Genomic DNA, 27,116 nt, shown 5'->3' on the forward strand with positions numbered 1-27,116 from the left:
AAAATTGGGTGATTTATGGGGACTTTCTAATGTATAAGGCCCTCAATGCCACTTCAGAACTGAACTGGTCCCTGAAAATATGAGAAATTGCTGCTAAAGTTCTAAACCTTGTAACGTCCTAGAAAAATAAAAGAATGTTCAAAAAACGATGCAAACATAAAGTAGACATATGGGAAATGTTAACTAGTAACTATTTTGTGTGGTATTACTATCTGTTTTACAAGCAGATCTACATTTAAATTTAGAAAAATGCTAATTTTTGGAAATTTTCTCTAAATTTTGGTGTTTTTTACAAAGAAATATTGAATTTATCGACCAAATTTTGTGACTAACATAAAGAACAATATGTCACGAGAAAACAATCTCTTGGATAGGTAAAAGCATTCCGTAGTTATTACCACATAAAGTTACACATGTCAGATTTGGAAAATCTACTTCGTCCTGAAGGCCAAAGCAGGCTCAGTCCTGAAGGGGTTAAAGGAGTTTCCCCAGGTAATAAACAAATTGTTTTTGCAGCTTTAAATGACAGATGAGGACTACTTTTTTTATAGATGGACGCTGCATAGGTCAAATGCACTCACTGTTCCTCCTTTTTCAGTGGCAGTCATGTGACCACCAAACTCAGTTTCTGGCCAATGAAGTGGCCGGGTTACTGGGAGCCCACTGACTTCCAAAGAACTGCGGGCGCTGACGTGGTCACGTGGCCGGCGGTGTACGCGCTTGTACGGCTCATCTGACCAACGCAGTGTCCATCTCTAAGTAAGTAGTCCTCACTTGTCACTTAAAGCAAAAAAACTTTTTAAAACCAGAAAATCCCTTTTAACCACTGCAGTATTTTTAGAGACAAAAATGGCATTACAATCAAACATTGTTGATACATAGGAATGCACTATTTGAGCATTTGACAATGCTGATCGTATATGTCCCTCCTTCTCCCCCCTCTGCATAAAATTCCTTCCAGTGAAACATTTTCTTATTAGTGGCCATCTTTAACAAATGTTCGTACGGTATGCCATAAGAATAAAGTGTCGGGAATCCCTCTTAATATGGGCCGCCTTTATGTTCCATACGCGAGTTTGCACTTAAATCCCCAATTAATGTGACCTAATTTTAGTTCTTACATCAACATTCTTGATTACTGAAGGCCGACTTATTCCAGGCTTTATTTCTGACAGGTTTTGGCTGAAGGTTTGAAAACTGGAGTAACAGAGTGGCCTGAGACATCAGAAACCAAGTCCGCTGTAGAGCTTGTTCAAGAGATCCTAAATGGTGACTACATATAACTGTGAAAATCACTTGAATTTTGTGTTGGGCATCTTTTGTCCACAAATGTGCCTGAATTCTTTTATGGTTTCTGCACCCCTTTCAGGTGACCATAAATATAAGGTAGTCGATAGATCCCATCATTTTTGGTTTTCACAGATTTTTATTGGATATTTCAGAACAAGGAAGGTATAACAATCTGATCCCACAATTATTGGCATCAAATTGTCTAGATCTTCCAGCAACTATTGACCTCTATCACCTATCCACAGGATAAGCAATAAATGTCTGGCTGTTGGACCCCCAACGATCACCAGAACGAGGGTCCCGAGCCGCCATTATTCCTAACTGCCCGTCTGCAGTGAGGAAGAGTTTGAATGGAGCGGCAGTTACGCATGCGCCCTGCTGCTCCATTCAATGTCTATGGGACTTGTGCAAAGAGCCAAGCGCTGTACTCTGCTATCTCTGTCAGTCCCATAGACTTTGACTAGAGCGGCAACGCACATGATTGACTGCCGCTCCATTCAAAGCTTTTCACGCTACAGTCAGGAGTAATGGGGCCTCGGGACCCCAGTTCTAGTGATCGGTGGGTCCCCCAGCGATCAAACACTTATTACCTATCCTCTGGGATAAATGGGTAATAAATGTCAATTGTGGGAAAAGACCCTTTAAAGTTTATGCCGAACTTTGCTGGCAAGTACATGGTGTAATAATAATAATAATAATTTTTGTCTATTGCCGTGAATATTTCAGTTTATTTGGTGCAAGTACTTGATCAGCGCTCGTTTGCTCCTTTCAAAAGGAGCTATGATCAGTAATGTATGGGGGTGAACGCTCGTTTCTACGATCACTCGTCTCCATACATTTCTATCATGTCGGCAGCTCATCTCCCTGTTTACATTAGGAGATGTGCTACCTACAACGAGAATATTTAATTCTGCATAAACTATACAATCAGCCGATGAACGAGCGTTTGTTCGTCCGTCGGCTGATCGATGCACTGCTTACACAGGGCAATGATCGGGAACAAGCTTTCATATGAACGCTCATTTGCCCGATCATTGGCACGTGTATAAGGGCCGCTAGATGAATATGTGGCAGCAGGAGCATGGGTATTGTGTTTTCTTGGCACAACAATCAACACTGGTGCTGGCAAATTGTAGGGGGAACTTAAAGCCTGTTATGAAATAAACTATTATTGTATAAATTGGTTTATAAGGGAGGAGAGATCTCTCTCTCTCTAACAGCTGTGTTGTGTGAATGGCCAGCATTAGTCATACTGTCTGTCCTGCAACATTTTGGCCAATCACATGGTGGATAAGGGTGTTTTTTGGTCGTAGGGTAGGCTAAAAAAAGCTGCACATGCCAAGTAGAATTGGAACTTCTCCAAGCATAGTTTACACTGGCACCAGGAATAATGGGGGGTGCTTTGATGTCTTGTTAAGAGGACCTGTGTCTCCCATACATTTTATTTAGGGTAAGGACACACATGGTGGATATGCTGCGTAAAAGTACACAGCGTATCCGTCCTGGAAACAGCAGGAAATTTCGCCTGAAATTTGAACAGACTGTTATCCCAAACTTTATATGGCCCGCAAACGCAGATGGCTGTCAGCGCCAGGCCGTGCCCGTTCTCATGGACACTGATTACGGGCACGGTCATGTGCAGGGGGCCTTACTCTGGATTTTCCACAATGAAATCCGTTGCAGTTAATATGCAGTGTTTACGCTAAGTGTGTCCCTGCCTTGATAGTGTAAAAAGTGCTGACAGTAGAGACTTTTTTTATTTCTTTTTTAAAGTCGTCCAGGATTAGAAAAACTGCTGCTTTCTTCCAAAAACTGCGCCACACATGTCCATGGGTTGTGTCTGGAATTGCAGTTTAGCTTTATTAAAGTGAATGTAGCTAAGCTGCAATACCACACACAACCTGTGGACAGGTGTGGTGCTGACTTTATATGAAAGCAGTCATGTTTTTGTAGTCCTGTACAGCCCCTTTTGGATGTTTACACCACCAGCTGTTTCTTTTCATGTATGCTCTCTATTGTAAGTTAGCTCGACATAAAGGTTGCTAACCTGTGGCTAATGTGAAGCACAAGGTTACAAAATGTATACATGCACTTCCTTTCTATTACCGTCACGTTGACTGTTTTTACCCGATTTATCCTTCTGCTGAAAATCCAGAATATTTCTATTTTTACCATAAAACCTGTAACATTTTTGGGTCGTCATTTGCTGAACAATGTTCTAAACATTTTTCCCCCCAGAGTTAAAGAATGAACTAGATGGAGTTAATAATTCAGCACCTAAAAAGGAAGCAGAGGTGAGTTTACTAGATCTGAATGATTTACTGAATCGCCTCTGATTTTATTCCTCCTGCACGGAGAAGGTGTATGTGTTTTGACAAGGTCAATATAAAGCTAATTTCTCTCCTGGCTGCACATTGTAGGTAATACTCAGGAGTAATATTGCAATTATTAAACATGGCAATTACACTGAGTGATGCACATTCCGACTGCACAATTCAGCCGCGTTGCCTGAGGGGGCATAAAATAAAAAGGAAACCTAAATAAAAATTGATAGAAAGCCACGAACAACAAGCGGGCCTGAGGGGAAATAGTTTCATGTCGAGGTCTATTGCTTGTGGACTGCTGAGGATTTACTCCTGAGGCTTGAAGGGTATCCAAACAGCCTCGATAAAATGATTTCCCAGTCATTCTGCTCCGCTCATGTATTATGTATACAGCAATCTCGCTGCACACATGATGGATGTGGACACTTAATTTCTTTCAACCGTTCTTCATATGTATGACTCTTAAACAGCTTAGTCACCTGTTTAAGTGCGGAGTGGGGCCTGTTAACTCTTGCAGTACTGTACATATTAAGAGTATAGCTATGGGTATTTACACATTATTGTCACGCACTGCTGTCATTCATAACCTGTCTAGAGCCGGAGGGGTTTGTTCCAGTTCTTAATTAATTAATCCTACAATGGATGAATATTCTGCCAGTGTCTTAAAATTAGCAAGATGTAGCCAGACTGGCAACACGGAGAGACATTTTGATGGAATAGTAACCAGCAGACCGATGATCAATCACACAAGTTTCTTTGTATTTCCTGCATTGTGTGCCGCTGATGTAGACCGGCGTGTGAATGACTTCAGCTTGTGAGACTGACGCTACTCATTATTCATTTCTAGAAAGTAAAGAGTGATACTGCAGCAGTGGACCGCTCCATCCAGTTTTTTATCACAGAACGTGGGGATTTGGACTTTGCTGAGATGTTGTGGTGTAAGATGAGGAAAAGTAAGTGATTTAAAAAAAAAAAAATGTTACATTTTTTTTTCTATTTAGAGTATACACTACGTTGTATATACGGTATGTGTCATAAAACATAGATCGGAGGCAGTCCTAAAATGGTCTGGTTTCACTCCTATTTGTAATAGGACTGAGATTAATGGCTGCCATAAGCATCTGGCGCTGCTTTTGTAACGGGCAAAGAATCGGTCATGTTAAAAAAAACAACCATTAGGCTGTCCCATACATATTACGATTTTGTATTTTTAATCGTAATTTTTTTTATTGAAAGTGTTTGTTAAAGTTTTCTTTACATATGACAATAGAATAAACCCCCACTTCCCCAAGTTTTCCGTATCTTCTGTATTGTATCTAGTTTAATATGTTCCGCCACAGGGATTACCTTTAAGTATCCCAGGACACAGAGGAAGATATTAGCGGCCAGTGACACCTGAGATACTGAATCAAATAAGTCGTAGGGCTTTATCCCAATATCGGTTCAATTTTGGGCACCGCCATACCATGTGAAGCAGGTCAGTTTGCTCAGTCTTACATCTATTATATAATGCACTATCCCTCAACTCAACATTGTAGAAGAATAACGCGGTCATGTACACTATGAATAAGATATATGTGGGAAAGCCTGTGCGCCTCGCTAAAGAACCTTTTACACTGGCCAATGATCGGGCAAACAAGTGTTCATACGAATGCTCCTTCCCAATTGTACTATGGAAACATACGCTGATCTGGTAGTTTACGAGGCCAATAAAATGGTCGCTAGTCGGCAGCACATCTGTCTGTGTAAACAGGGAGATATGCGCCAACATGATGGAATTGTATGGGGACAAATAATCATAGTAATGAACGCTTGTCTCCATACATAACCAATCATTGCTCCTTGTGGAAGGAGCAAATGAGCGCCAATCAATGATGATCGGTGCTAGTTTTCACGGCCCACATCGGGCTATGTTAAAGGACCCTAAGGGGGATTTTGGGAAGAGTTTGCAGCACATCCCTCCATTGTTATTCAATTACACCTAGGTCATCTATTACACCCATTTATCTCCTAGTGTTAATGGTAACCTTTCTAATTATTTAGAGAGTAGTATCAGATATAACAGAGAAATCATACCGGACGATGAGCCAGTACGATAACTCGCAGACACTGCAGGATTGCTTGTCGGCTGCATGGCATGTACCACACAGTCCGCTGAGAACGCATGTCGCAGTTGTAAATGTTTAGAAAATTGTGAATGAGTTATCATATTGAGACTTGAGTTGGGTAAATCTTTTTAGTGCCGATCCTTGCACTAAATGTAGCATACACCTTAGGCTTTGTTCACATCTGCATCAGGGCTCGGACGGGATGAATATTGTATCGACTATGGTATTTATCCCGTCAAAACTACAGAACCCTTGCACAACGGAGACAAACTGAAACCATTGGCATCGGATCCGTCACTATTGAAATCAACGGTGATTGAAACGGAAACCTTTGGTTTCAGTTTGTGTTAGTCAGGGCTCCGTTCGGATGGAAAGCTCAGACGGAACGGAGCCCTGACGCAGATGTGAACATAGCCTTAATCTTAGTTGTTGCCAACTAGTAAAACCTTCCAGATAAATAGGTCCCATAACCAGGGGGGTCCCAAATAGAGGTATAGAGTGAACAGTGTTTAATGTGTAGAATATCTCTCACTTTTCACCAAATTGTGTGTACCATAGAACAAGCAGGGAAGCATCTAGAATGAATCTTAAAGCTCTGACCTTCTGAAGCCTCATACAAATTTTCTGAGCCTATAAAGTGTTGCAATATTGCACGGACCGAAGCAATGGTATTTGCAGTTCCCCAGCCCCTTAGGTGCTGTACACAGTAACTGTGAAGACAAAATTGGTATAAAAGTCGCCCCCATGACATAAATGCCAGCCCAAATACCACAGTTTCTACTACTTTGGGCAATCTTACAGCAAACACTTTTGCAAGGTTTTTTTTAACTACAGGCAGCAATAAAAAAGGTCTGGGCTTTATTCACACGACCTGGTGTCAAATCGACTGTTTTTCATGGCCGATTTGGCCCTGTGCAGGACCCGTTTTAACGGATCCCTCATAGACTTGCGTCTATTGAGGAATCCAAGAAACCGTGCAAAAATAGGACATGTCCTATTTTTTTCCCGGGTCATTCACACGGACTGTTAAAAAATAAAATGGCCGTGTGAATAGCCTCTTTGAGATGCATTGATTTTAATGCGGCCGTGTGACGGCTGTTAAAAAAACGGCCATCATCGTACGATTATCCCTGTCGTCTGAATAGGGCCTGAGGGAGTCGGGAGTGTGGGTTATTTACACAGTTCTAGAATCTGAACTAAACTAGCCTTTCACATAGAACTCGGCAACTGACCCGCTTCCGTAGCCATCTGAAACACTTGGCAACATTGTGGTAGAAGAACTTCCCCGATCTCTTTACATAATTCTGCAGGGAGAGCCCGTCTACTACAGGAGATTTGTTATTAGGCATAGAAGTCTGCAAAGGGATTTCTCTTGCGTATTCTAACAATTGTTTTAAGTTGTATGAAGATTAGACTGATAAAGACTAAAAGTTGGAGTGGAGAATACTCATTACCTCCCCGTGTCCCAAGAAAGCGTCCTATTGGTGGTTTGCATCGCCGCAAAATATGTACCATTTGTCCGGGCTTTCAATAGTGGCTAGCAAGTGCCTCGCCTTTTTACCTTCTTCATAGTAAAATTGGTTAGTGAACAAACGTTTATTGTTCGCCATTTCTAGGAGGGGATTGTCTAGTGCCTTATTGCTTGCTGCCTGCGTACCCTCAACTACAAACCATTGTTCGATTGTTAATACTCTATTTTGCAATAGCTGCCCTTGTTGTCTGGTATGCATTTTTATGCGGCTAATTTTTGGGATCCGCACCCTTCTGAGGTAAGCTTTCATGACAACCCATACAATACCCGGATCAGCAGAATACAATATCTGGATCAGCAGATCCTGAACTAAGCCTCTTTTCTAGAACACTCATATTCAGTATAGTAGGGAAATAACACAAGGTAGCCAAAGTCTTATTTCAAGACTTTGAGTCTCTTGAGTCTGCAATACAAAGTTTCCCCTTGATATTTTTAAAAATATGAATGTCTTAACCTCTTGTTACACAGCGCGATGTACTATAATGCAGGGCCATTTTAACCCATTGGTTGGCTGGCTGCATAGATTTCCCGTATGGGCCCCTCCTTCCTCTTCCTATAGTAACACCCAATAATTTACCAGTGTTAAATGCAACGTGGGCAGTGCATTTGTGCAAAAGCCAGAGTAACACCGTATGCTGCGCATGCATTTCCCATCATTCCCTTAATAGTCTATGCCAGCTTCAGATGCCACTCAGAGTAGACTCACTACATGGGATGAGGGGTGAAAATGAGGCCAATCTGTCAACCCTGATGTGACGTCAATACTAGTTGCTTGTCGGGGTATCAGAGCCCTTTTTGCATTTTTTTTTTATGATCACAATACCCCTCTTGTCCAGGTACTGTGTCTAGTTTTGCAATTTAGCCTCATGCACTTGAATGGTGCTGAGCAACAGTACAAAACACAAGACCATGGACGAGAGTGCGCTGTATCTGGGAAAATCTCTCTAAAGCATATGTCCTGATGCATTTACTTTTTAAAAACTGAAATCTAAAAGATGTCTTTACACTAGTGTTCGCTAAGGGCCAGCTAGCATACAGCCATATGTATTCACAGGTTACATAGCGGGTTCATTTAGATAAATGTTAAGACACACACACACACATATATATATATACACACGCACATACATACATAATGTAGAAATCTCATCTGCTGGTCCTGAGCAGATCTCTTATTATCTTTTATGTTTTTTGTTTTTTTTTGTATGAAGGTGTATCTTCTTATCAAGATGTTGCAAACTGCTTCTCACTCATCGTACAATCGCTGAGACATGGCGATGTACGCCCTTGGGTAAGATCCTCATTTTTACCAATTTTGGAAATATTTTTCCCTTAACCCCTTAATGACCGGGCATGTTTGTACCTTAATGACCAAGTCAAATCTGGTATGTCTGACTTTATCAGAGGATAACTCTGTGAAAGTTTTGAATATCCAAGTAATTCTGACATTGTTTTTTCGTCACATGTTGTACTTTATTTTAGTGGTAAAAGTAGACCGATACAATTTGCGTAAATTAATTAAAAAATAGAAAAATGGAAGAAATGTTGTAAAAATTACCATATGTCACATATGTACACACACTGTACAATTTTTTAAATCAAATATATATTTCCATCTCTTTACTCTATTTTGGCAGCACATTTGAAAAAATAAAATAAATTTTCAGCAATTTAGAGGACTTACAAATTGAATAATAATTTTATAAATTTTGAAGTACATTTTGTTTTCCTGCACCAAACCAGGTTTTCAGAGGCTCATAGGTCTCAGAGTGATGGAAACCCCCACAAATGACCCCATTTAGAAAACTAGACCCCTTAAGGTATTTACCTAGGGGTATAGTAAGTATTTTGACCCCACAGTTTTTTGTTAAATTTAATACATAACAGGTGAAAAAAAAAAATTCACTTTTTTTCATAAAAGTATCAGTTTGAAGACCAATTTCTTTGTAAAGCGACCATGAGAATGAAGAAACACACCACAAAATCTATCACCCTGTTTCTCCTGTTTTCAAAAATACCAACATTGTGGCCCTAATGCGCTGCCTGGACACACGGCAGGGCCCCAAAGGAAGGGAGCAACCGGAGGCTTTCAGGACTCATATTTTGCTTGAAAATGTTTTAGGCCCCACTGTATATTTGGAGAGGCTTTGAGCTGCCAGAACGATAGAAACTCCCCATAAACGACCCCATTTCGAAAACTAGACCCCTTAAGGTATTTATCTAGGGGTATAGTTAGCATTTTGACCACACAGGTTTTTCGCTAAATATATTGGAATTACTCTGTAAAAATTAAAATGTACTTTTTTTCTGAAAGAACATAGAAATTTTTATTATTTACAAGGAATAACGAAGAAAATCCACCCCAACATTTGTAAAGCAATGTCTCCCGATTACGACAATACCCCATATGTGGTAATAAACTGCTGTTTGGACCCACAGCAGGGCTCAGAAGGGAAGGAGCGCCATTTGGATTTATGATTTTGCTGGAATGGTTTTCGGTGCCATGTCGCATTTGCAATGCACTGGAGGGACCAAAACAGTGGAAACCCCCCAATAGTCACCCCATTTTGGTAAAACCTTCAAGGAATTTTTCTAGGGGTATAGTGAGCATTTACACCCCACGGGTCTTTTGCAGAGTTTATTAGAATTAGGGCGCGAAAATTAATATCAAAATTTTTTCCACTAAAATGTTGCATTTTCTCATTTTCACAAGGGATAAAGAAGGAAAAAAACAACCATTTTTTATAAAGCAATTTCTCCCGAGTACGGAAATACCCCACATGGGGTCATACGTTTTTTTCATTAGAAATGAATTAACCCTTTCAGGACTGATCAATTTTTTCTTTCATATTTTAGATTTTCATTCCCCGCTTTCCAAGAGCAATAACTTTTTTATTTTTCCATCAATAGAGCGGTGTGAGGGCTTATTTCTTGCGGGAGGAGCTGCAGTTTTTATTGGTACCATTTTTTGGTACATAAAAAGTGATTCAAAAGTTGTATTACATTTTTTTTTTTTAGAGCGAAGGTGACAAAAAAAAAAACCCAGCGATTTTGGCGGTTTAAATTATTAAATTTTTTTAAGGTGTTCACTGTGCAAATTAAATAATGGTATATTGTAATAGTTCGGACTTTTACGGACGTAGCGATACCAATTTTGTTAATTTTTTTACATTACTTTAGAAGAAAAATGCGAAAAGGTGTTTTGTTTTTTTTTTACTTAAAAAAAAAAAAATTCTCACTACTAATAACTATAATTCTTCTATACATTTTATTAATCAATCCCCTTAGGGGGCTTGATCCAGCGATCATTGGATCACTGGTACAATATACTGCAATACTAATGTATTGCAGTATATTGTTATTCTTACAGGCTTCTGTAACAGAGCGATCGCTGTTCCTGTCCGTTAGTACCGAAGGGGCCTGCTGTAATACACAGCCGACACCCGCAGCGTATGGAGCGGGCACAGCACGTGAGCCGGCTCCATACATCAACCGCCGCACCATGACGGGCAATTAAATCATAGTGCGCAAAGGGGTTAATGCGCAGCGGATGGTTCAAAGTGAAAATTGCAATTTTCCACTGATATGCCATTTTAGTACATAATATGTTGTGCCCAGTTTGTGCCACAGAAGACAAATACCTCATAAAACGTTAAGCGGGTTTTCTCTGGTATGGCAACGCCATATATGTGTGGGCGCAAACTGCTGCTTGGGCACGCTGCAGGGCTCAGAAGGGAGGGACGCCATTTTGCTTTTGGAGCGCAGATTTTGCTTGGTAGTTTTTCTGTTTTGGGTTTTGCTGGTATTTCAGTTTATAATTTGGGGGTATGTGTAATCTGTGCGGAGAACATCAGGGCATAATAAGAGGGTATAATAATGGGGTAAATAAATAATATTTCATAGATATGTGGCTGGTGTCGCACTGATAAATGGCACCCGATCTTATCCACTTTTGGACACTCTGCACATTTTGCATCGCCATATTCTGAAAGCCAGAACTTTATTTTTTCACCACCGAAGCCCTGTGAGGGCTTATTTGTTGCGGGACAATCTGTCGTTTTCATTGGTACCATTTTGGGGTACATGCAATCCTGAGCAAAAAACAGGAATTCTGACACCGTTTTTTAGGTTTTCTTTTTGCGGCGCTCACCGTACGCTATAAATGACATTTTTACTTTATTCTGCGGGTTGGTACGATTACGGCGATACCATAAGTATATAGGTTTGGTCCTTTTTTTTAGCGTTTGCACAATAAAATGACTTATTTATAAAAATAAAAAAATTTCTGTGTCACCATATTCTGAGAGCCATAATTTTTTTTATTTTTTAGTCAAAAAAGCTGTGTAAGGGCTTGTTTTTTGCGGGACGGATAGAAGTTTTTATTGGTACTATTTTTGGGTACATGTGACTTTTTGATCACTTTTTATTCTTTATTTAGGGAGCGGTGGTGACCAAAAAAACTGTGATTCTGTCGTAGTTTTTTATTGATTTTTTTGGGGGTGTTCATCGTGCGGGAAAAATAACATTACAGTTTTATAGTTGGGGTCGTTACGAACGTGGTGATACAAAATATGTGTACTTTTTTAACATGTTCATTTTTTTTCTATAATAAAAGTCTTATTATAGGAAAAAAAGCATTCTTTGTTTATAGAACTTATAACTTTTATTTTTACACTTTTTTGAAAACATTTTTATTATCTTTTTTTTTTACTTGTCCCACTAGGGGACACTTAGACTTGCAGCTCTGATCGCTGCTGGAGTACATTACACTACACACGTAGTGTAATGTACTCTAACTGTCATTGTGACGTAACAGTCACACTGACAGGAAGCCTCGGAGGACCGGCCGGAGGCTGTTCCTCCGAGGCTTCCGTACATGGCAACCCGGAGGTCATTATCTGACCTCCGATTGCCACGACAAGCATCGGTAGCCCCCACGATCACTTCGTGGGGGCTGCCGATGTGCTTCAAACCACTTAAATGCGGCGACGGCAATCCGTCGCTGCACTTAAGGGGTTAATTGCCAAAAGCAGCGGCGATGGTCCGCCGTCCGGCGAGACTGATATGTCAGCTGTCTAGGACAGCTGTCAGCGCGGGTCTGTCACTCTGTGTTTACACAGAGTGACAGTTTTAAATACTGACGAAAATGAACGTCCTGGTGCGGGAACTAGCAACCGACCATGACGTTCATTTTCGTCCTTGGTCGTGAAAGGGTTAAGCTGGTCATACATTAGGGATTTCAGACAGACGTTTTCTTGACATGTTGTCCTTTGAGGATGGCCAGTAAATGTTGTCTTTCTGGATGACAACGGCGTATATTTAAACAACAAATCCGATTGATCTCTGACTTGAACTGTGGCCTGGACTGGTCTTCTCTTGATGGGATGCAGATCTAGATCTGTAGTTTGGTATGAATGACTTTACAAGACTGCACCTGACAACCTAAAAAAAAATCTAATAAGATAAATTCTTCCACAGATTTCTGTCGGCGTCTGTCATGCTCATTGGTGCCACAAAAAAGGCACCACAATCGACCAAAAATGGTCTAAGTGCAGTTTCACACGACAGAGTGCCACTTGGGTCGTTTTTCACAGCATCCGAGTGGCACTCGATAGTTTTCACGAACCCATTCTTTTTAGCGGGTGAATCGGGCCTGTGAAAACGTACCCGAATTTCCGATCCGTGGAAAGATAGGACATGTCTTATTTTTCCACGGATCACGGACGGGACCCGGCCGTGTCACACTGTAGTGTGCATGAGGCATAAGTCTGCCTTTTCGGCTTACCAAAATCTAGTGTATGGGCTGCTTTAGAATTTATTCACACTAGACATGTAAGTCTGGAGTATAGTTCAGTGTCACTGCATTGGACGATTATCAAGTTCTGTGCTCCTAAAGTCTAGACTAGGTGAGAGGCATAGTAATCCTCTGGTGGTTCAGTTTAGGATACAGGTTTCCTCATTCTTGATATTCAGTGCCTTGAAGAATAGCAGGATGGGAAGATAGAAAGATGGCAGCTACAGATTGGCAAAAGCTTTACTGTTTTTCTTTTTTTAAACTATGGGGGGAATTTGTTTAGCACTCTATGCCAGGGCTTAGCTGAGGGGCAGGGCCACCACAGCCCAATAAATGTACCATCATCTATGGCAGAAACTGCCGTAATATATATCCCAAATCTATGCAAGCTCCTAGCTACCGTAGATTTGATATTCTGGTACACAGTATGCCAGAGATTCCCCTAATTTATTAAAAGGGGTGTGCCTCTTAATAAATTGGGTGCATCCTACTCAAGGTTTTTTTTTTAGATTAGGACTGGCGCATCAAACACCAGTCTTAATAAATTCCCTTTCTATCTCCAAAGATAGACTGGTATATCCTGTTCTTATTGCTTTCTACTCCCCCCCCCCCCCCCCATACAGATGTATGACTGGCCAATCGGGCTTCTGTTCTCAATAGGGATAAGGGGGCATGCCGCTTCCAGACACCTCTGCCAGCAAATTATCGCCTTATGAACAAAGGGATCGAGCATGTTGAAATCCAGCAGCCCGATCATTCTTTCCCCGACATTTGCCGTCGGGGGAGAATCAGGACACTGTCATACACACTAGATAACCGGCTGATATTGTCAGGGTCAGCTGACATTCATCTAATGTGTATGGCTTCCTCTTACACTAGAAATATCACTTATAGTCACAATCATCTAGGAGCCGAGTTACCCAAAATTCACCTTGTACAGTCTGCAGACCACCACATTGCTACAAGCATAGGCTACAAAAGGATTCCACACTTCCATGATGTTGCGCTCATCTTCTCCATAGCTCCATGCTAGCAGTTATTTGACGGTCTGCATGCTGTATAAGCATCTTGTACAGGGGGATGAGTGCCCTTAAGTGAACTGTGATGTTACACAGCAATGGTATCAGTGCAGTTAGGACCGTTAGGTCTTTTGCTAAAATGGTTCTCCTGGCTAATATTTTTAACTGGACAACTTCAAAAAGATAGAAAGTATTGTGAGTCATCCAAATAAATAGCAGAACTGAAATCCTGGCTCTTAGGCTTCATTCGCAGATGCGTCAGGACTCCGTTAATGGCTTCCGTCTGAGCTTTTTGTCAGGGGAACCCATGAACGGAATCCAAACGGAGACTATAGGTTTGTATCTACATTGATTTCAATGGCGACGGATCCAATGCAAATGGTTTCCGTTTGTCACCGTTGTTTAAGGGTTCCATCGTTTTGACGGAATGAATAGCGCAGTCGACTATGGTATTGATTCCGTCAATACAACGGAACCGTTAAACAACGGTGACAAACTAAAACCATTGGCACCAGATCCGTTACCATTGAAATCCATGGTGATGCAAACGGAAACCTATGGTTTCCGTTTGGATTCCGTTCATGGGTTCCCCTGACAGGGAGAGCTCCGACGGAACCCACTTACGGAGTCCTGACGCAGATGTGAACAAAGCCTTACAGACCTCATCATAGGTTAAATCTAGTGGTTAGTGGTTCAATGCTGGTGTCTGAGATATGAATAAAGACTCTATTGAATGGGACTGAGCTGTAATAATAGACACAGTAAAATAATAATAATTTTTGCAGGTGCAATGAATGCCAAGCACAAGATGACAATATTATTTGACTTCATCACTGAAGATTTCTGCTATACGGTTATAGAGTATGACTTGGTATAAGTAGGTCTTGTCCTGTTGTCACTGAATAATTGTTTGCTAATTCTAGATCCATCGGGGGAGCAACAGCACACTGAGCAAGCTAATTCAGCAGTCCTACCACGGAAACAAGCAAAGTGTCTCCCTTTCAGGCCTCACTCCCATTCGCATGCTGCTAGAGATTGGTCTGGACAAGATGAAAAAAGATTATATCAACTGCTTTATAGGTTCGCAGCTACTGAGATCTCCCACTGTGACATTATTCACACATAATACAGCAGTCATGTGGCAAATTAATATACACTGGTTTGCATATTTTTTTTACCATTTCCTTTCAAGACCATAATTACTGTAAGTTATGATCATTCTGTGATGTATGAGAGAAATCCAAATACGCATAATTTATTTTATTTATCATTGGAAGTTATCTGAGCTTAGAACCACATTTTTTGCCTCATTCACCAATTTGCAGCAAGTACCTTCAATTCCATTCTCTTGCCCGATCTGACATGGGGCGTGGCGAGACGCTAGTTCACGCAGGGCGGTACTGCTACTATGACACCCAGAGAGTATCGTGCAGGCATAATATTCTAATAGAACCCATGCACAAGACTCTGAGGGTGTCGTAAAGTTACTTAGGCAGCTGTGCCATCCATTGTGCACTAGCATCTCGACACACACCTAATGTCAGACCGGGCAGGAGAATGGAATTGGAGAGACTAAATGATGATGATGATAAAAATACTTATTTATATTTTGTCAACATATTCTACAGCCCTTTAGTTTGGAGGATCTTACGGCTTTCCCTGATTTGTAAAGAAGACACAGATTCATTTTGAAGGCATTGTCTCAAAGGTCTGATCGGCGTGAATCCAGCCGCTGATGCGATAATGAAGAAGGGGGGTAGTCCACAGTGGTCAGATCCCATCCAATTGGACATTGTTAGCATATACCAGTGATTGCGCCCATGAGGAAGTAATGGGAACTGGTGACACCCATACTAGGGATTGATGGGGCCCACGTGAATAGATGATTAATGGTAATTGTGGGAAAACCCTTTTAAATAAATAAAATTATTTTAACATAAGCAGTTCTGTGTGTAAAATGCATCAGATAAGCAACTGATTTTTTTTTTTTTTTTTTTTTTTACAAAAGCATACTTTGTATTCTTTTTGACACCTAGTTCTCCCTGGACATATGCCAGATGTGTACGGCAGCCACTTATGTCCCTCTTGATATATAACAATAATGGGGGAGTCATGAGCGATTGCTGCCAACTATCTAATGTCTATGCTTATCTTTTATTAGACGATTTTTACTTTGTCGGATGTTTTTCCGCTAGTCACAATTACAATAAAAATATAGCCATAATAAGATCGGTTAGCAAAAGTGAACCTGCTTGTGGATGGTTTCCAGGTTACTATGGTAGCGTAGATGGTGGACTTTACATTTTCTGACTATAAACCCAATGTTATACAAAGGCAGTGCTTAAAGGGGTTGTCTAGTTTTAGCAAATTAATGTTATTTTTTTCATTAATAAGTTATACGATTTTTCAATGTACTTTCTGTATGAACTCCTAATGGTTTTTAAGATCTCTGCTTGTTGTCATTCAGTAGGAGCATTCACTGTTTGCTGCCAGTGGATACAATTCTGTCCATGGTCATGTGATGGACACACAGGTTCAGAGATCCGTTAGAAGACACAGATCTGATACACACACTGTAACTGTAATGAGCCTTGCACCTGTGTGTCCATCACATGACCATGGACAGAATTTTATCCACTGGAAGTAAACAATGAATGTTCCTACTGAATGACAACAAGCAGAGATTTTGAAACCCTTGTGTAATCAATACAGAAAGAATATTGGAAAATTGTATAACTTTGAATTTCACAAAAAAATAACATTCATTTGCTGAAACCAAATTCCTTTAATTTTAAGAGACTAACAGGCTGTTTGTCTTAACAGGTCGAGAACTTGCAACATTCAATTACCTGGTAAGTTAACTAGATAATATCACTTCTTTACAATTTATCATGCAGGATGTTATCAGTTTTGTTGTTTTCCTCAAATGTAATGACTTTTACATTTACATATTTCTTCTATGGTCAAATAGCTCTTCCATGTCATGACTTTAGAATATATATAATCTGTATGACTATACTGATTGTTAAACTAGAGCAGGACTGGACAAATGCCCTTATCGACCAATCAGATTACTGCTTTTATGTGCTAAGGTGATGGATATAAAACCTAAACATTTTTTCTATTGGTCTATTTCATATGTATGTTTGTATGTCAGGGAGTGTTTATGAAATTGTTGGCAATGTTGGTGGATTTCAAGATAATCATGTACTTTCTTTCTCAGGATTACTTCATCAGTTCATCGGTGGATCTACAAGAGCAGGTGCACCGTGTCAAGAAGCTGCATCATATGCTGGAATTGGTTGTAAATTGCAATGCCTTCCTGAACCTGGAGCATGAGAACCTCTTTCCACTTGCACAGTGAGTCCTTACTAGATGAATACTCCCATCCTATGCCTAAAGGGTAACTCCACTTTCAAAAAACTTTTGACAGGTCACCGTGATATGCCATAAGTTTTGATCGGTGGTGGCCGAGCTCTGAGACCCCCACCGATCGCTAAAACAAAGCTGCAGAAGTTCTTGTTTGAGCGATGTGCTGCTTTGTTTATAAAAGGCATTCCTCGGAAAGCCGAGCAAGCGGTGTACGGACTCATAGACTTTCTTTTGATCTCGTACACCGCTCCGAGGAAAGCCGATCAGAAACAAAGCGACACAGCACTCACCCAAGCGATTCTGCCTCTTCGTTTTAGCGATTGGTTGGGGTCTCCGTGCTCTGACCCCACCGATGAAAACTTCTGACATGTCAAAAGTGTTCTTAAACGTTTAGTTACACTTGAACTAAAGGTAAAAATGCATGACTTTATGCAATCTGATCCACTAAATATAACATGTTCACATAATGTCAAAACCTGAAGCTAAGTTTGATTTAGTAATGTCAGGTTAACTTGTAAACCTGTTTCGTGTGCGTTGTTTCACATCTTTTTTTTTTTCCCCTGTCCTGCTAACCATATTTGTAGTTTTGTTTTTTAGTAACTGCTCTTTCTTGTCAGGTCTTGTTTAAAGTACTACAAAGAGAACCCGTGGAATGAGCAGCATGTGTTCCACCTCCCAATCCGACCAAGTGTCATTAGCAGCTTCTACCAGAAGTAAGTTGAGATGTTGTCAGGTGTATCTCATGCTATAATGTGATATAAGATGTTTCAGGGGTTGTCTCACGAAGGTGCAGGGTTTGTCTACTGAAGATAACCGCTGTCAGTATGTCCCCACTTGTGACCACATCTATGAGACAGAATATTTTTTCTGTAAGGTCAGAATGGCCGCAATGTAATAGTAAAATTTTACCCTTTACTGTGTGCTAAGAGTACTGCTATGCTGTTGTTCCACTAGATTTAACGGGATCTTAAGATTTTGTACATGGCGTTTACATAAAATAATCTGTCCAGAACTCCACATTTATTTCACTATTAGTTGGAAAATAGGCTAGCTGGATAAACTTCAGTGTTAGTACACTGGTGCACCTCTCTTCCATGATATTAGATGTTTTTTTTAGATAAGGGTAGTTGATATTTAAAGAAGTTGGCTCACCACAGAGATTGGTAGCATATCACTAGGATATGCCACCAATCTCTGATCAGTAGAAAAAGGTGGCAGCAGCACTAGGAATGGCCATCCATGTGGCGACCACATGGAAAAAAATCTGAGCAGAGCTTATAAGAGAGAAAGTGGTACAATGCTTTCCTAGCACACGCTTTGGTCAAGGTCACTGTGATTCAACCCCTTTTAAAATTGAGTTCTCTGAATGTGTTATGGAATTGATTAAAGGAATTTTCCAGGATTAGAAAAAAAGTTTTGTTTTACCGCAGAAATGGCTTCACTCTTGTCCATAGGCTATATCTGGTATTGTGACTCAAGGGTGGCACAGTTTCTGGGGTAAAAGCAGACCCTTTTTCAAATTCTAAATTTAATCAAAAATTAAAACTTGACCTTCAATCCAGAAATCTCCTGCCTTGTATTTCTGCGACAGGAGGTAGTTGGTTAACACATACCATTAGCAGCCATATTTGATCTCATGGGCCTGCCTTTTATGTCACCTGGACACCCATACGCTTTAAACCAACATCTTTGTCCCCTGGGCTATCAATCGCTGGGCGGGAACATTACTGTATTGAATATTTCCCCTTAATGTGGGAATCATGATCTAGTAGTATTAACCAAATATCAGGATGTGTCAGAAAAGTCAGAGCCTTTAACCTAGTTCATAGTGTATATAAAGTTAGCACTTATTTTTTTAACCAATTCAAAAAGAAGTAATCCTCGGAAGCTGAATTGTGAATAAGTGAGGGGAGCAGTAGCAATTCTAATAATAATATAACATATTTTACTGTATCTTGAATAGTAGGCTTAAAGGGAAGGTGTCACGAAATTTATTTATTTTATGTAATATTGCTTTTAGTATGATATTAAAATAAATTTTATTTATTTGTGTTGTGTTGTTGTACTTTTTTCTTACTTTTACTTCTCTATGGGGGCTGCCATTTTTTTTTCATCTTTTGTATGTGTCGATTAACGACACATATAGAGATGGAATACGGCACATACAACCCCATAGAGAATGCGAACGCTCCCACATAGACCAAAAGGAGGGTCTCTGGCAGAGCGAAATCCGGCGCCATTTTCATGTGGATCGGAAGTTGCGGCCGGACAGTAAGATGACGACATCCGGTCGCGGCTTCCGGCCATATGTTCAAGGCAGCGAAGACGCAAGGTATAGGAGCGGAGGCGGCAGGAGCAGGTAAGTTATGTTTGTGTATGTGATGTGTGTTTTACGTTTGTGTATGTTTGTGTTATACTGTCTGATTACCACTGTATCTAATCCTCCTACACTGTGCATTCGCTCAGAAAATGGCGGCACGCAGTGTAGGAGGTTTGAAGATTCAACCCCCTCCTTCTCCTGGCACTAGCCAGAATAAGGGAGGGGGGATTGGACACTAGAGCGAGTGTGTCTACCCCAAATTTGCAGCATAAAGCAATGTGGTTGCTTTACCACATTGCCAATGCTGCAATTTTGATAATTGCTCCCTCTAGTCACCAGGACATGGAAATGTTATAAATTGGAATCTAATTTTTTCTATTTCCTGACCTGTGAAAAAATTAAAACAATGTGTAATCACTTATATACTGTTTAACTGGAAAAAAAAAAAATTCTAGCGACTCATTCCCTTTAACATGAACCTAGTAGTTAATGGTTGATCAAAATATCCATTGTCTTACAGTTCTCACCCACAGACATGGAGAGTAGAGATCCTAAGTGGACATGGGCAGAAGGAAGTTAAAACAGTGTGGCAGCTGAGTGCCAGGCCTCCTATAGACCATGTGTCATTTGATGTCCCAGGTACTGAAACTAATCTGTGGTATAATCCATATTTTCTCATCAATTAAAATTGTTACATGATTGACAATAACAGAGAATGCAAGCGACGAGAAGTCATCTAGGAATCATACAAATAATTTATTGTATTGAATAAGTGAAGTGATTCTACTTACCTCACCTAGGCGTATGTATAAGGTCAATTATAAAACAACTCTTTATCCTATTGAATGTGTATGTAATGAGTGTACATTTGTTAATATGGTATTAAAAAAAAAAATGTCCATAAATTAGGTACCATGATACTTCATACCCGCTACTTTGGGAAGGTCTCGGAGATCTGTTTTCCGCTCTCGATGCTGTGATCTGCCACCAGACCAGGCATTGGAAGTGATGCACCTCAGTTAACCTTCATTCATGAGAATCTGAACTAAATTGTGATTTATTGCAATAATTGAAGGAAAATTCCTGTTTGTTTAATAATTCCATAATATTACATAAGGTCTTATTAATATTAAGCCAAAACATGACTGTGCAAGACCCGTCGGATTACAAAGTGAAACAACATCTAACCCTTAAAGTTCTCTGGCTATAGCCGCTCATTGACATTAGGGTCACAACTGGGTGAGTTTAATTTAAAGAAATATTTTCTGCCTGCATATCCTAATTGACTTGAACATGTTTCCTCTTGGAGTGGACCTGGCACCATATTATTATGTTTGTTGTTTTGCTAGAGGTCCAGATTGACATGACAATGAGTGGAGAAAGTGAAGAGATGCTTTATTACCAAGCACAGATCAGCTGCAGTGAAGTGCTCTTCTTGTAACCAGTCAGGTAAGTGGCCAGTCAGGTTATACCACACAAAACCCATTGTGGTAACACATTGTGATTTGTGTCTTTTTAAATTTTAGTCCAAATAACAAGAATGGAAATTGCAAAATATGACCTGTGTCATTGCATTAACTGCTATTTTGACAAGATGCCGTGTTGGTGCTTTATATGTGTACTGTATGGGTGCCATTAGAATGTGATCTGTCCAAATATAGTCCTGGTCAGAGGTCGCAATTACACCTCCACAGGCATCTTATGAATATTTCTTCGGGCAGTGCTGCCGGCTCAGTACTGGAGTTAAAATAAGGACATCAGAATCTCTTCATAGTACTTATTTTACCGCTCATACTGAACTGTCAGCGTGGGGCCGCTGGGCGGATTCAAATGCAGTTAGCCTGTCACACATTAAACCGGTAAGCAGTGATTCCTGTATGTGCCTCTCAAGGTGAACTGAAGACACTTAGCAGCCCCACAGAGGCTCAGTATAAGCATGAAGGAAGAATTTCCTCTGTTCTCCTGCCCTGCAAGCCTCCTGATAAGGATACATATATCTATAGTCACATTCAGACAGATTTTTTTTTTTAGCATCCCAGCCCAACCTTAGGTCTGTATTTTTCATATAGAAACAAACTATCACCTGTGAATGCTGTGGTTAGGCAGTCCACAGTGTGACTGCAGTGGTCCTACTACATTGTAGACTGACGACAGAGTTTACAGCAAACTGTGTCGCACTTAGTGCAAATGATATATTCCTCCTTGACAAAAACACTCCTTAACATTTAAACAAAAATACCCTGCTCAAAAATATTTTATGTGACCTCTGCTCCTGGTAATAATAGTTTGCTTTTGTATTTGTTTGGTATGTGTGCTGTGTGTTGTACTGCATTGTGGCTATTGTGTGGCTGCTGTATGAAGATATGGCGTGGGCAAGTAAATACAAGTTTGCATTAAAACCATGCCACTTACCAACCCCTGTTATCTTTATCCATAAAAATGTGACAAACTGTTCCTTTAACTGTAAATTTATGAACGCAACTCGCAAAAATAAACTCTTTACACATTGTTTTTATGGAAACCACCAGCAGCATTGTCCACAGTCCTTATCCAAAACCTTTTAATAGAAGTCTATATAATCGTGAAGATCAATCCAATGATTGGCACACCAAACATCCAGAAATGTTACCCCTGCCCCAAAGTTTTCCTGTGAACTATTGGTACTAGTGTGGTGTTGCAATCTTCAATAGCAGATATGTGCGGTTGGGGGTCCTATATATTACACTTATGAAATGCAGCATTCTTTTTGTTGTCATAAACTCTTGGAAAAACACGGTGTCTTGTCATATAGATACTTGTGGGAGCCTTGCGCATAACACACTTTTATCAGGAACATTTGCTTAATAAACTGTAAAAACACCCATGTCAGTATAAAAATCACTGCCCATCAAATGTGTGTACTCTCAACCCTCCTGTAAACACCACGTAGGAGGTATATTTATCACAGCATGCCCTTTTTTTCAATAGTGAACCAGAAGATTAGGTCTTCAAAGTGAAAGTCCATGTTCTGGGCGGAGTTGACAGCGGTTGTCGGATGGTGATTTTATCTGCGTGCCACATTCTTTGATCTAGCTCTTTCTGCGCAGGAGGATCATTAGGAGCACCGCGCTGATGAGGATGCACAGAGTACAGACTGTAGGCACCACAATCTCTGTCACCATCTCCATGTGGCTTGTCAGTGGGTCTAGGATGAGAAAGAGCCATCATATGAACATAGCCGTGTACAGTGTTTGCAGCGCACTGTATTGGATATTCTAGCCTTGCAAGCTTTCTTGTCTATACTAAAATGGCTTCATCAGTAATTCCTGACTGTTGTGTGAGTTCAATGAAAAAGATTCTAAATATTTAGCATCACATTTATATCCAACTTTGCCTTTCCCCAAAGTAATGACACCATTTGACATTTCCTGGGATCTACACATTTTAGAGGACCTGGTTAAGTCTGGTCACAGACCTACTATAATTACTGACGCTCCGTAGTGGGAAAGCTTTAGAAAAAGGATTAGAACTAGATAATCGAAGGCCATGTTGTGTCAAGGTTTAACACCGTGCTGGATCCGGCGCATGGCCGATACCAGCAGTGCCCCACGGACCTCATTGGCTTACAATAGGGTCTGTTGGGTTCTGGTGTGGTGTCTGTTGTGTTGACGGGAGAAATAGAACTGCATGCTGTGCTATTCTTCCCGCTAAGTCTGACAGATCTGTTGATGGAGACATCAAACAGCCTCTGATGGCAGTGTGAATATAGCCTACAAACAAAAACATCTAGTGTCTGGTAGCCCTCCTAGACAAATCTGAAGTCTATGGGCAGCAGTACAGTGTTTTTTAAAGTGTAAGCAAACTTTTTTAAAAATCTTTGACATGTAAGAAGTCCTGATTGGTGGGTGTCTGAGCACTGGGACCCCCACATAACACCAAAACGAAGCGGCATAAACTCGAATGAGCTCTTTGCCGCTTCGTTTCTGATCAGCTCTTCCCAGAAAGCCGACGAGAGGTGTATGGACTTCTACGCTTTCTATTGAGCCCTCACCTGAGCGCTTCTGCCTCTTGGTTTTGGTGATCGATTTGTGCTCGGACACCCACCTGATGTGTCACTATAAAATGTCAAAAGGTTTTTAAGAGTTTAGTCACACTTTAACATGACTACAAAATGATCAACGCCATTAATGGACACACGAGCATTATGTCTGTAATTTTCAGGCAAATAGACTTTTTCTTGGACTAACTAACCTAAAAATAAGTGCACGCATAAAATGTACGTTTTTAGTAAGGCCACATACACCATGTTGGATCTTACCATAAATTAACCGCAGTAAATTTGCAGCTGCATTCCTCTGTTCCTCTAATTTTTCAAGACGAAAACAGACAAAAGGGGAGTGAGCATGAAAATCTGAGATTAAATCCTGCACGATCCCAAGGTGTTACACCTCCACGACACACAATTTAGTGTTCTCCAAGTTAAAGCGGGGCTCTCAAATCTTAATTTCTGTGATGGATTCACGTCCTTGGTGTACAATTTTGGATCTGGAGCGCAGGTAACTATTATATTGCAGAAACCTCCAGATCCAAAAATCATACATTGATGTAGATTCTTCCATACAAGTTTAGGAAGCACCATTTTTACTTTTCCCTGCAGAAGCAGCTTGGTCACGCAGAGTTCTCAATAGGACATTGTGAGAACAGTGATTGGAATATGTTCAGATATTGTGGTTAATGTTACAACATTCATTGTTGGAATAAACATTGCTGACAGCCTAGGACATGTCCAATATTCCAGCATTAGACTCAACAATGTTCTAGTATTGGTGTCCATGATCCAATTGCTGGAGCACTAATCCAGTGTCTGTCTGAGCTCACATTGTATTTTATTAACAACCCTGTATGAGCATGCTGACCCTGTAGGCATCACTACTAGTCTTAAAGGGGTATAGACTACAGCTCCAAACAGCGCACCAATGAGCAGAATATGAATACTAAGCAGCTGGCCCCATTATCTACTCTCCCATTATGGAATATTTAACCTGAAAATGTATTTTAGAGCAGATGCTTAATGTTCATGTTAAATACAATTTTTATGTATAAAATGCCATATGTTTATCTATGTTTTCAAATGAATTCCAGACATTTACACAGTTGTATTTTCGGTCCATGTGGGATCCTTACGGTATGTTCACACGATTAACAAAATACGTCTGAAAATACGGAGCTGTTTTCAAGGGAAAACAGCACCTGATTTTCAGACGTATTTTGAGCAACTCGCGGTTTTCGCTGCGTTTTTTATGGCCGTTTTCAATAGTCTATGAGAAAACGGCTCGAAAAACGTTCCAAGAAGTGTCCTGCACTTCTTTGACGTGGCCGTCATTTTACGCGCCGTATTTTGACAGCGACGCGTAAAATGACAGCTCGTCTGCACAGAACATCGTAAGACCCATTGCAAGCAATGGGCAGATGTTTTCAGGCATAATTCGAGGCATAAAACGCCTCCATTACATCTGAAAAGAGGTCGTGTGCACATACCCTTATATTACTCGCCAAAAAAACCTGAGCAAATCTCATCCCAGTGTGGTAGGAAAACCTTTAACAAATAAATGGTTCACTTACTTTTCTCTGATGGGATTCACTCCTGTTTTTGACAAAAAATATACTGATCAAACATGACTGAAGATATGGTCGTGTGAAAAAACCCAAACCTGATGTGGGATTTGAGACTTACTAACTTGTTATAGGAATAGTCTTCAGTTTGTCTTTTTATATTGGGATGAATGTATGAACATGAAGGCATTGAACCCAGTTGTGTACAGTAATTCATAGTTCAGAAGTAGAACTTGGGTTTTAGAAAGACTGAATTGTTCCACATGTAATGTATGTATATTCATTGTTTACTGTGCTTTAAATTCTCTATATAAAGTTGTTGTTTTTTAGTTAAATTACACTGTCCATATTTTTGTGCCATTTTTATAGCATATGAATCCTGCACTAAGTTTGATATATTAATAAAGATGACGTATCGTGAATGCGATTGTATAACGCAGTAATATCGAATTCAAACATTACTACACCGCAGTCCGATATCCACTTAAACTTCATCATCAAGGGCTTTATTATTTGCCTCTCTAGCCATAACCCTTTCCAGTAGCTTCACCTTCCTTCCTCACCAGGCATATTTTCACATTTTAGCCATGTGTAAATTTAATTTAAAACGTCCTTGCACAGACAGGTGTGAAGCAGCAGCAAGTTTATAATCCCCGGACAGTCAGCAATTGTTAATGACAAGACACTTTTGGCACCCTAATGACCAAGCAATTTTTTTTTTGTTTTTTTTCATGGTTGCATTCAAAGATCCATAACTTTTTTTATTTTTCTGTCAACATAGCTGTAGGAAGGCTTGTTTTTTGCGGGAGGGGTAGTATTTTTCAGTGGCGCAGTTTTGGAGTACATATAATTTATTGATTCACTTTTATTTTTGATGGGGAATGGGAAAAAACCCCACCAATTCCACCATTTATGTTTTTTGCGTTTACAATTTACACAGTTCACCGAGCTGCATAAATAACATGTTACCTTTATTTTATTGGTCAGTACGATTACGATGATTCCAAATATGTTCAGTTGTTTTTTTAATGTGTTACTGCTTTTGCACAATAAACAAATTTTTAAACAAATATAATTTAGTTTTTGCTAACGCCGCATTCTTATTGGCCATTGACCGTAACTTTTTTTTATTTTTCCATCAATGTCATATGTGGGCTTTTTTTTACTTGCTGGATGAGATGTAGATTTCAGTAGTACCATTTTGGGGAACATGGTACTTATTTATTAACTTTTTTTATTTTTTATGGGGAGGGGTGGAAAAGAAGGAATTCCGCCATTGCTTTTGCATATTTTTTTAATGCTGTTTACCATGTGGTTTGAATTACATGTTAAATTATTCTGGTCGTTACGATCGTGGCGATGATATAGAGATATATATGTTTTTTTTAAATTACACTATCAAAATAAAACAAAGTTTTTTTGGGAAAAAATAATTTAATTTACTGTGCACATTTTAAAAAAAACAAACTTTTATTTCATTTGCTTTAATTATTTTTTTTTAGTTCCACTAGGAGACTTTGCAAAGTAATCTTCTGATCGTTGATATAATACTTAAGTATACTTAAGGCATACAGCTGTAGCAGGCCTAGGGGAGGGAAGGCGCCCCCTCGCTATTTACCGCAGCATGTAATGGGTTAAAAGGCCAGTATCTGAGGTTCCTCCGATCCCTGCCATTAAAGCAAGAGTTCGACAGGTGAATACCCGCTCATCCTGGCATGGGACACCCATGTGCTGTGCTTATTGAGCCTCAAAAAGGTGTATGTATT

General features: G+C 40.0%; 2 protein-coding genes across 4 annotated transcripts in view; one reads left to right on the forward strand and one right to left on the reverse strand.

Moving 5' to 3' along the window:
* The window catches only part of ZWILCH (zwilch kinetochore protein), a 62,479-nt gene extending 36,794 nt beyond the window's left edge, over nucleotides 1-25,685 (forward strand). The window contains exons 9-19 of one of the 2 annotated variants that reach the window (XM_075858324.1): nucleotides 1,176-1,269; nucleotides 3,529-3,584; nucleotides 4,462-4,567; nucleotides 8,465-8,544; nucleotides 14,990-15,146; nucleotides 16,890-16,918; nucleotides 17,290-17,426; nucleotides 18,056-18,151; nucleotides 20,279-20,397; nucleotides 21,108-21,207; nucleotides 22,845-25,685. In XM_075858324.1, coding sequence (XP_075714439.1) covers nucleotides 1,176-1,269; nucleotides 3,529-3,584; nucleotides 4,462-4,567; nucleotides 8,465-8,544; nucleotides 14,990-15,146; nucleotides 16,890-16,918; nucleotides 17,290-17,426; nucleotides 18,056-18,151; nucleotides 20,279-20,397; nucleotides 21,108-21,199 — 966 coding nt within the window. In that variant the 3' untranslated portion in view covers nucleotides 21,200-21,207; nucleotides 22,845-25,685. Of the gene's footprint in view, nucleotides 1-1,175; nucleotides 1,270-3,528; nucleotides 3,585-4,461; nucleotides 4,568-8,464; nucleotides 8,545-14,989; nucleotides 15,147-16,889; nucleotides 16,919-17,289; nucleotides 17,427-18,055; nucleotides 18,152-20,278; nucleotides 20,398-21,107; nucleotides 21,208-22,725 lie in introns of both variants that reach the window. The other variant, XM_075858323.1, reaches the window with a different exon arrangement.
* LCTL (lactase like) overlaps nucleotides 22,292-27,116 on the reverse strand; it is a 28,075-nt gene continuing 23,250 nt past the window's right edge. The window contains exons 13-14 of one of the 2 annotated variants that reach the window (XM_075858325.1): nucleotides 24,056-24,100; nucleotides 22,292-22,942 (exon numbers count right to left, since the gene is read on the reverse strand). In XM_075858325.1, coding sequence (XP_075714440.1) covers nucleotides 22,827-22,942; nucleotides 24,056-24,100 — 161 coding nt within the window. In that variant the 3' untranslated portion in view covers nucleotides 22,292-22,826. The remainder of the gene's footprint in view (nucleotides 22,943-24,055; nucleotides 24,101-27,116) is intronic. The other variant, XM_075858327.1, reaches the window with a different exon arrangement.

The sequence above is a fragment of the Rhinoderma darwinii genome, chromosome 3 (genome assembly GCF_050947455.1).
Source record: "Rhinoderma darwinii isolate aRhiDar2 chromosome 3, aRhiDar2.hap1, whole genome shotgun sequence".
NCBI lineage: Eukaryota > Metazoa > Chordata > Amphibia > Anura > Rhinodermatidae > Rhinoderma > Rhinoderma darwinii.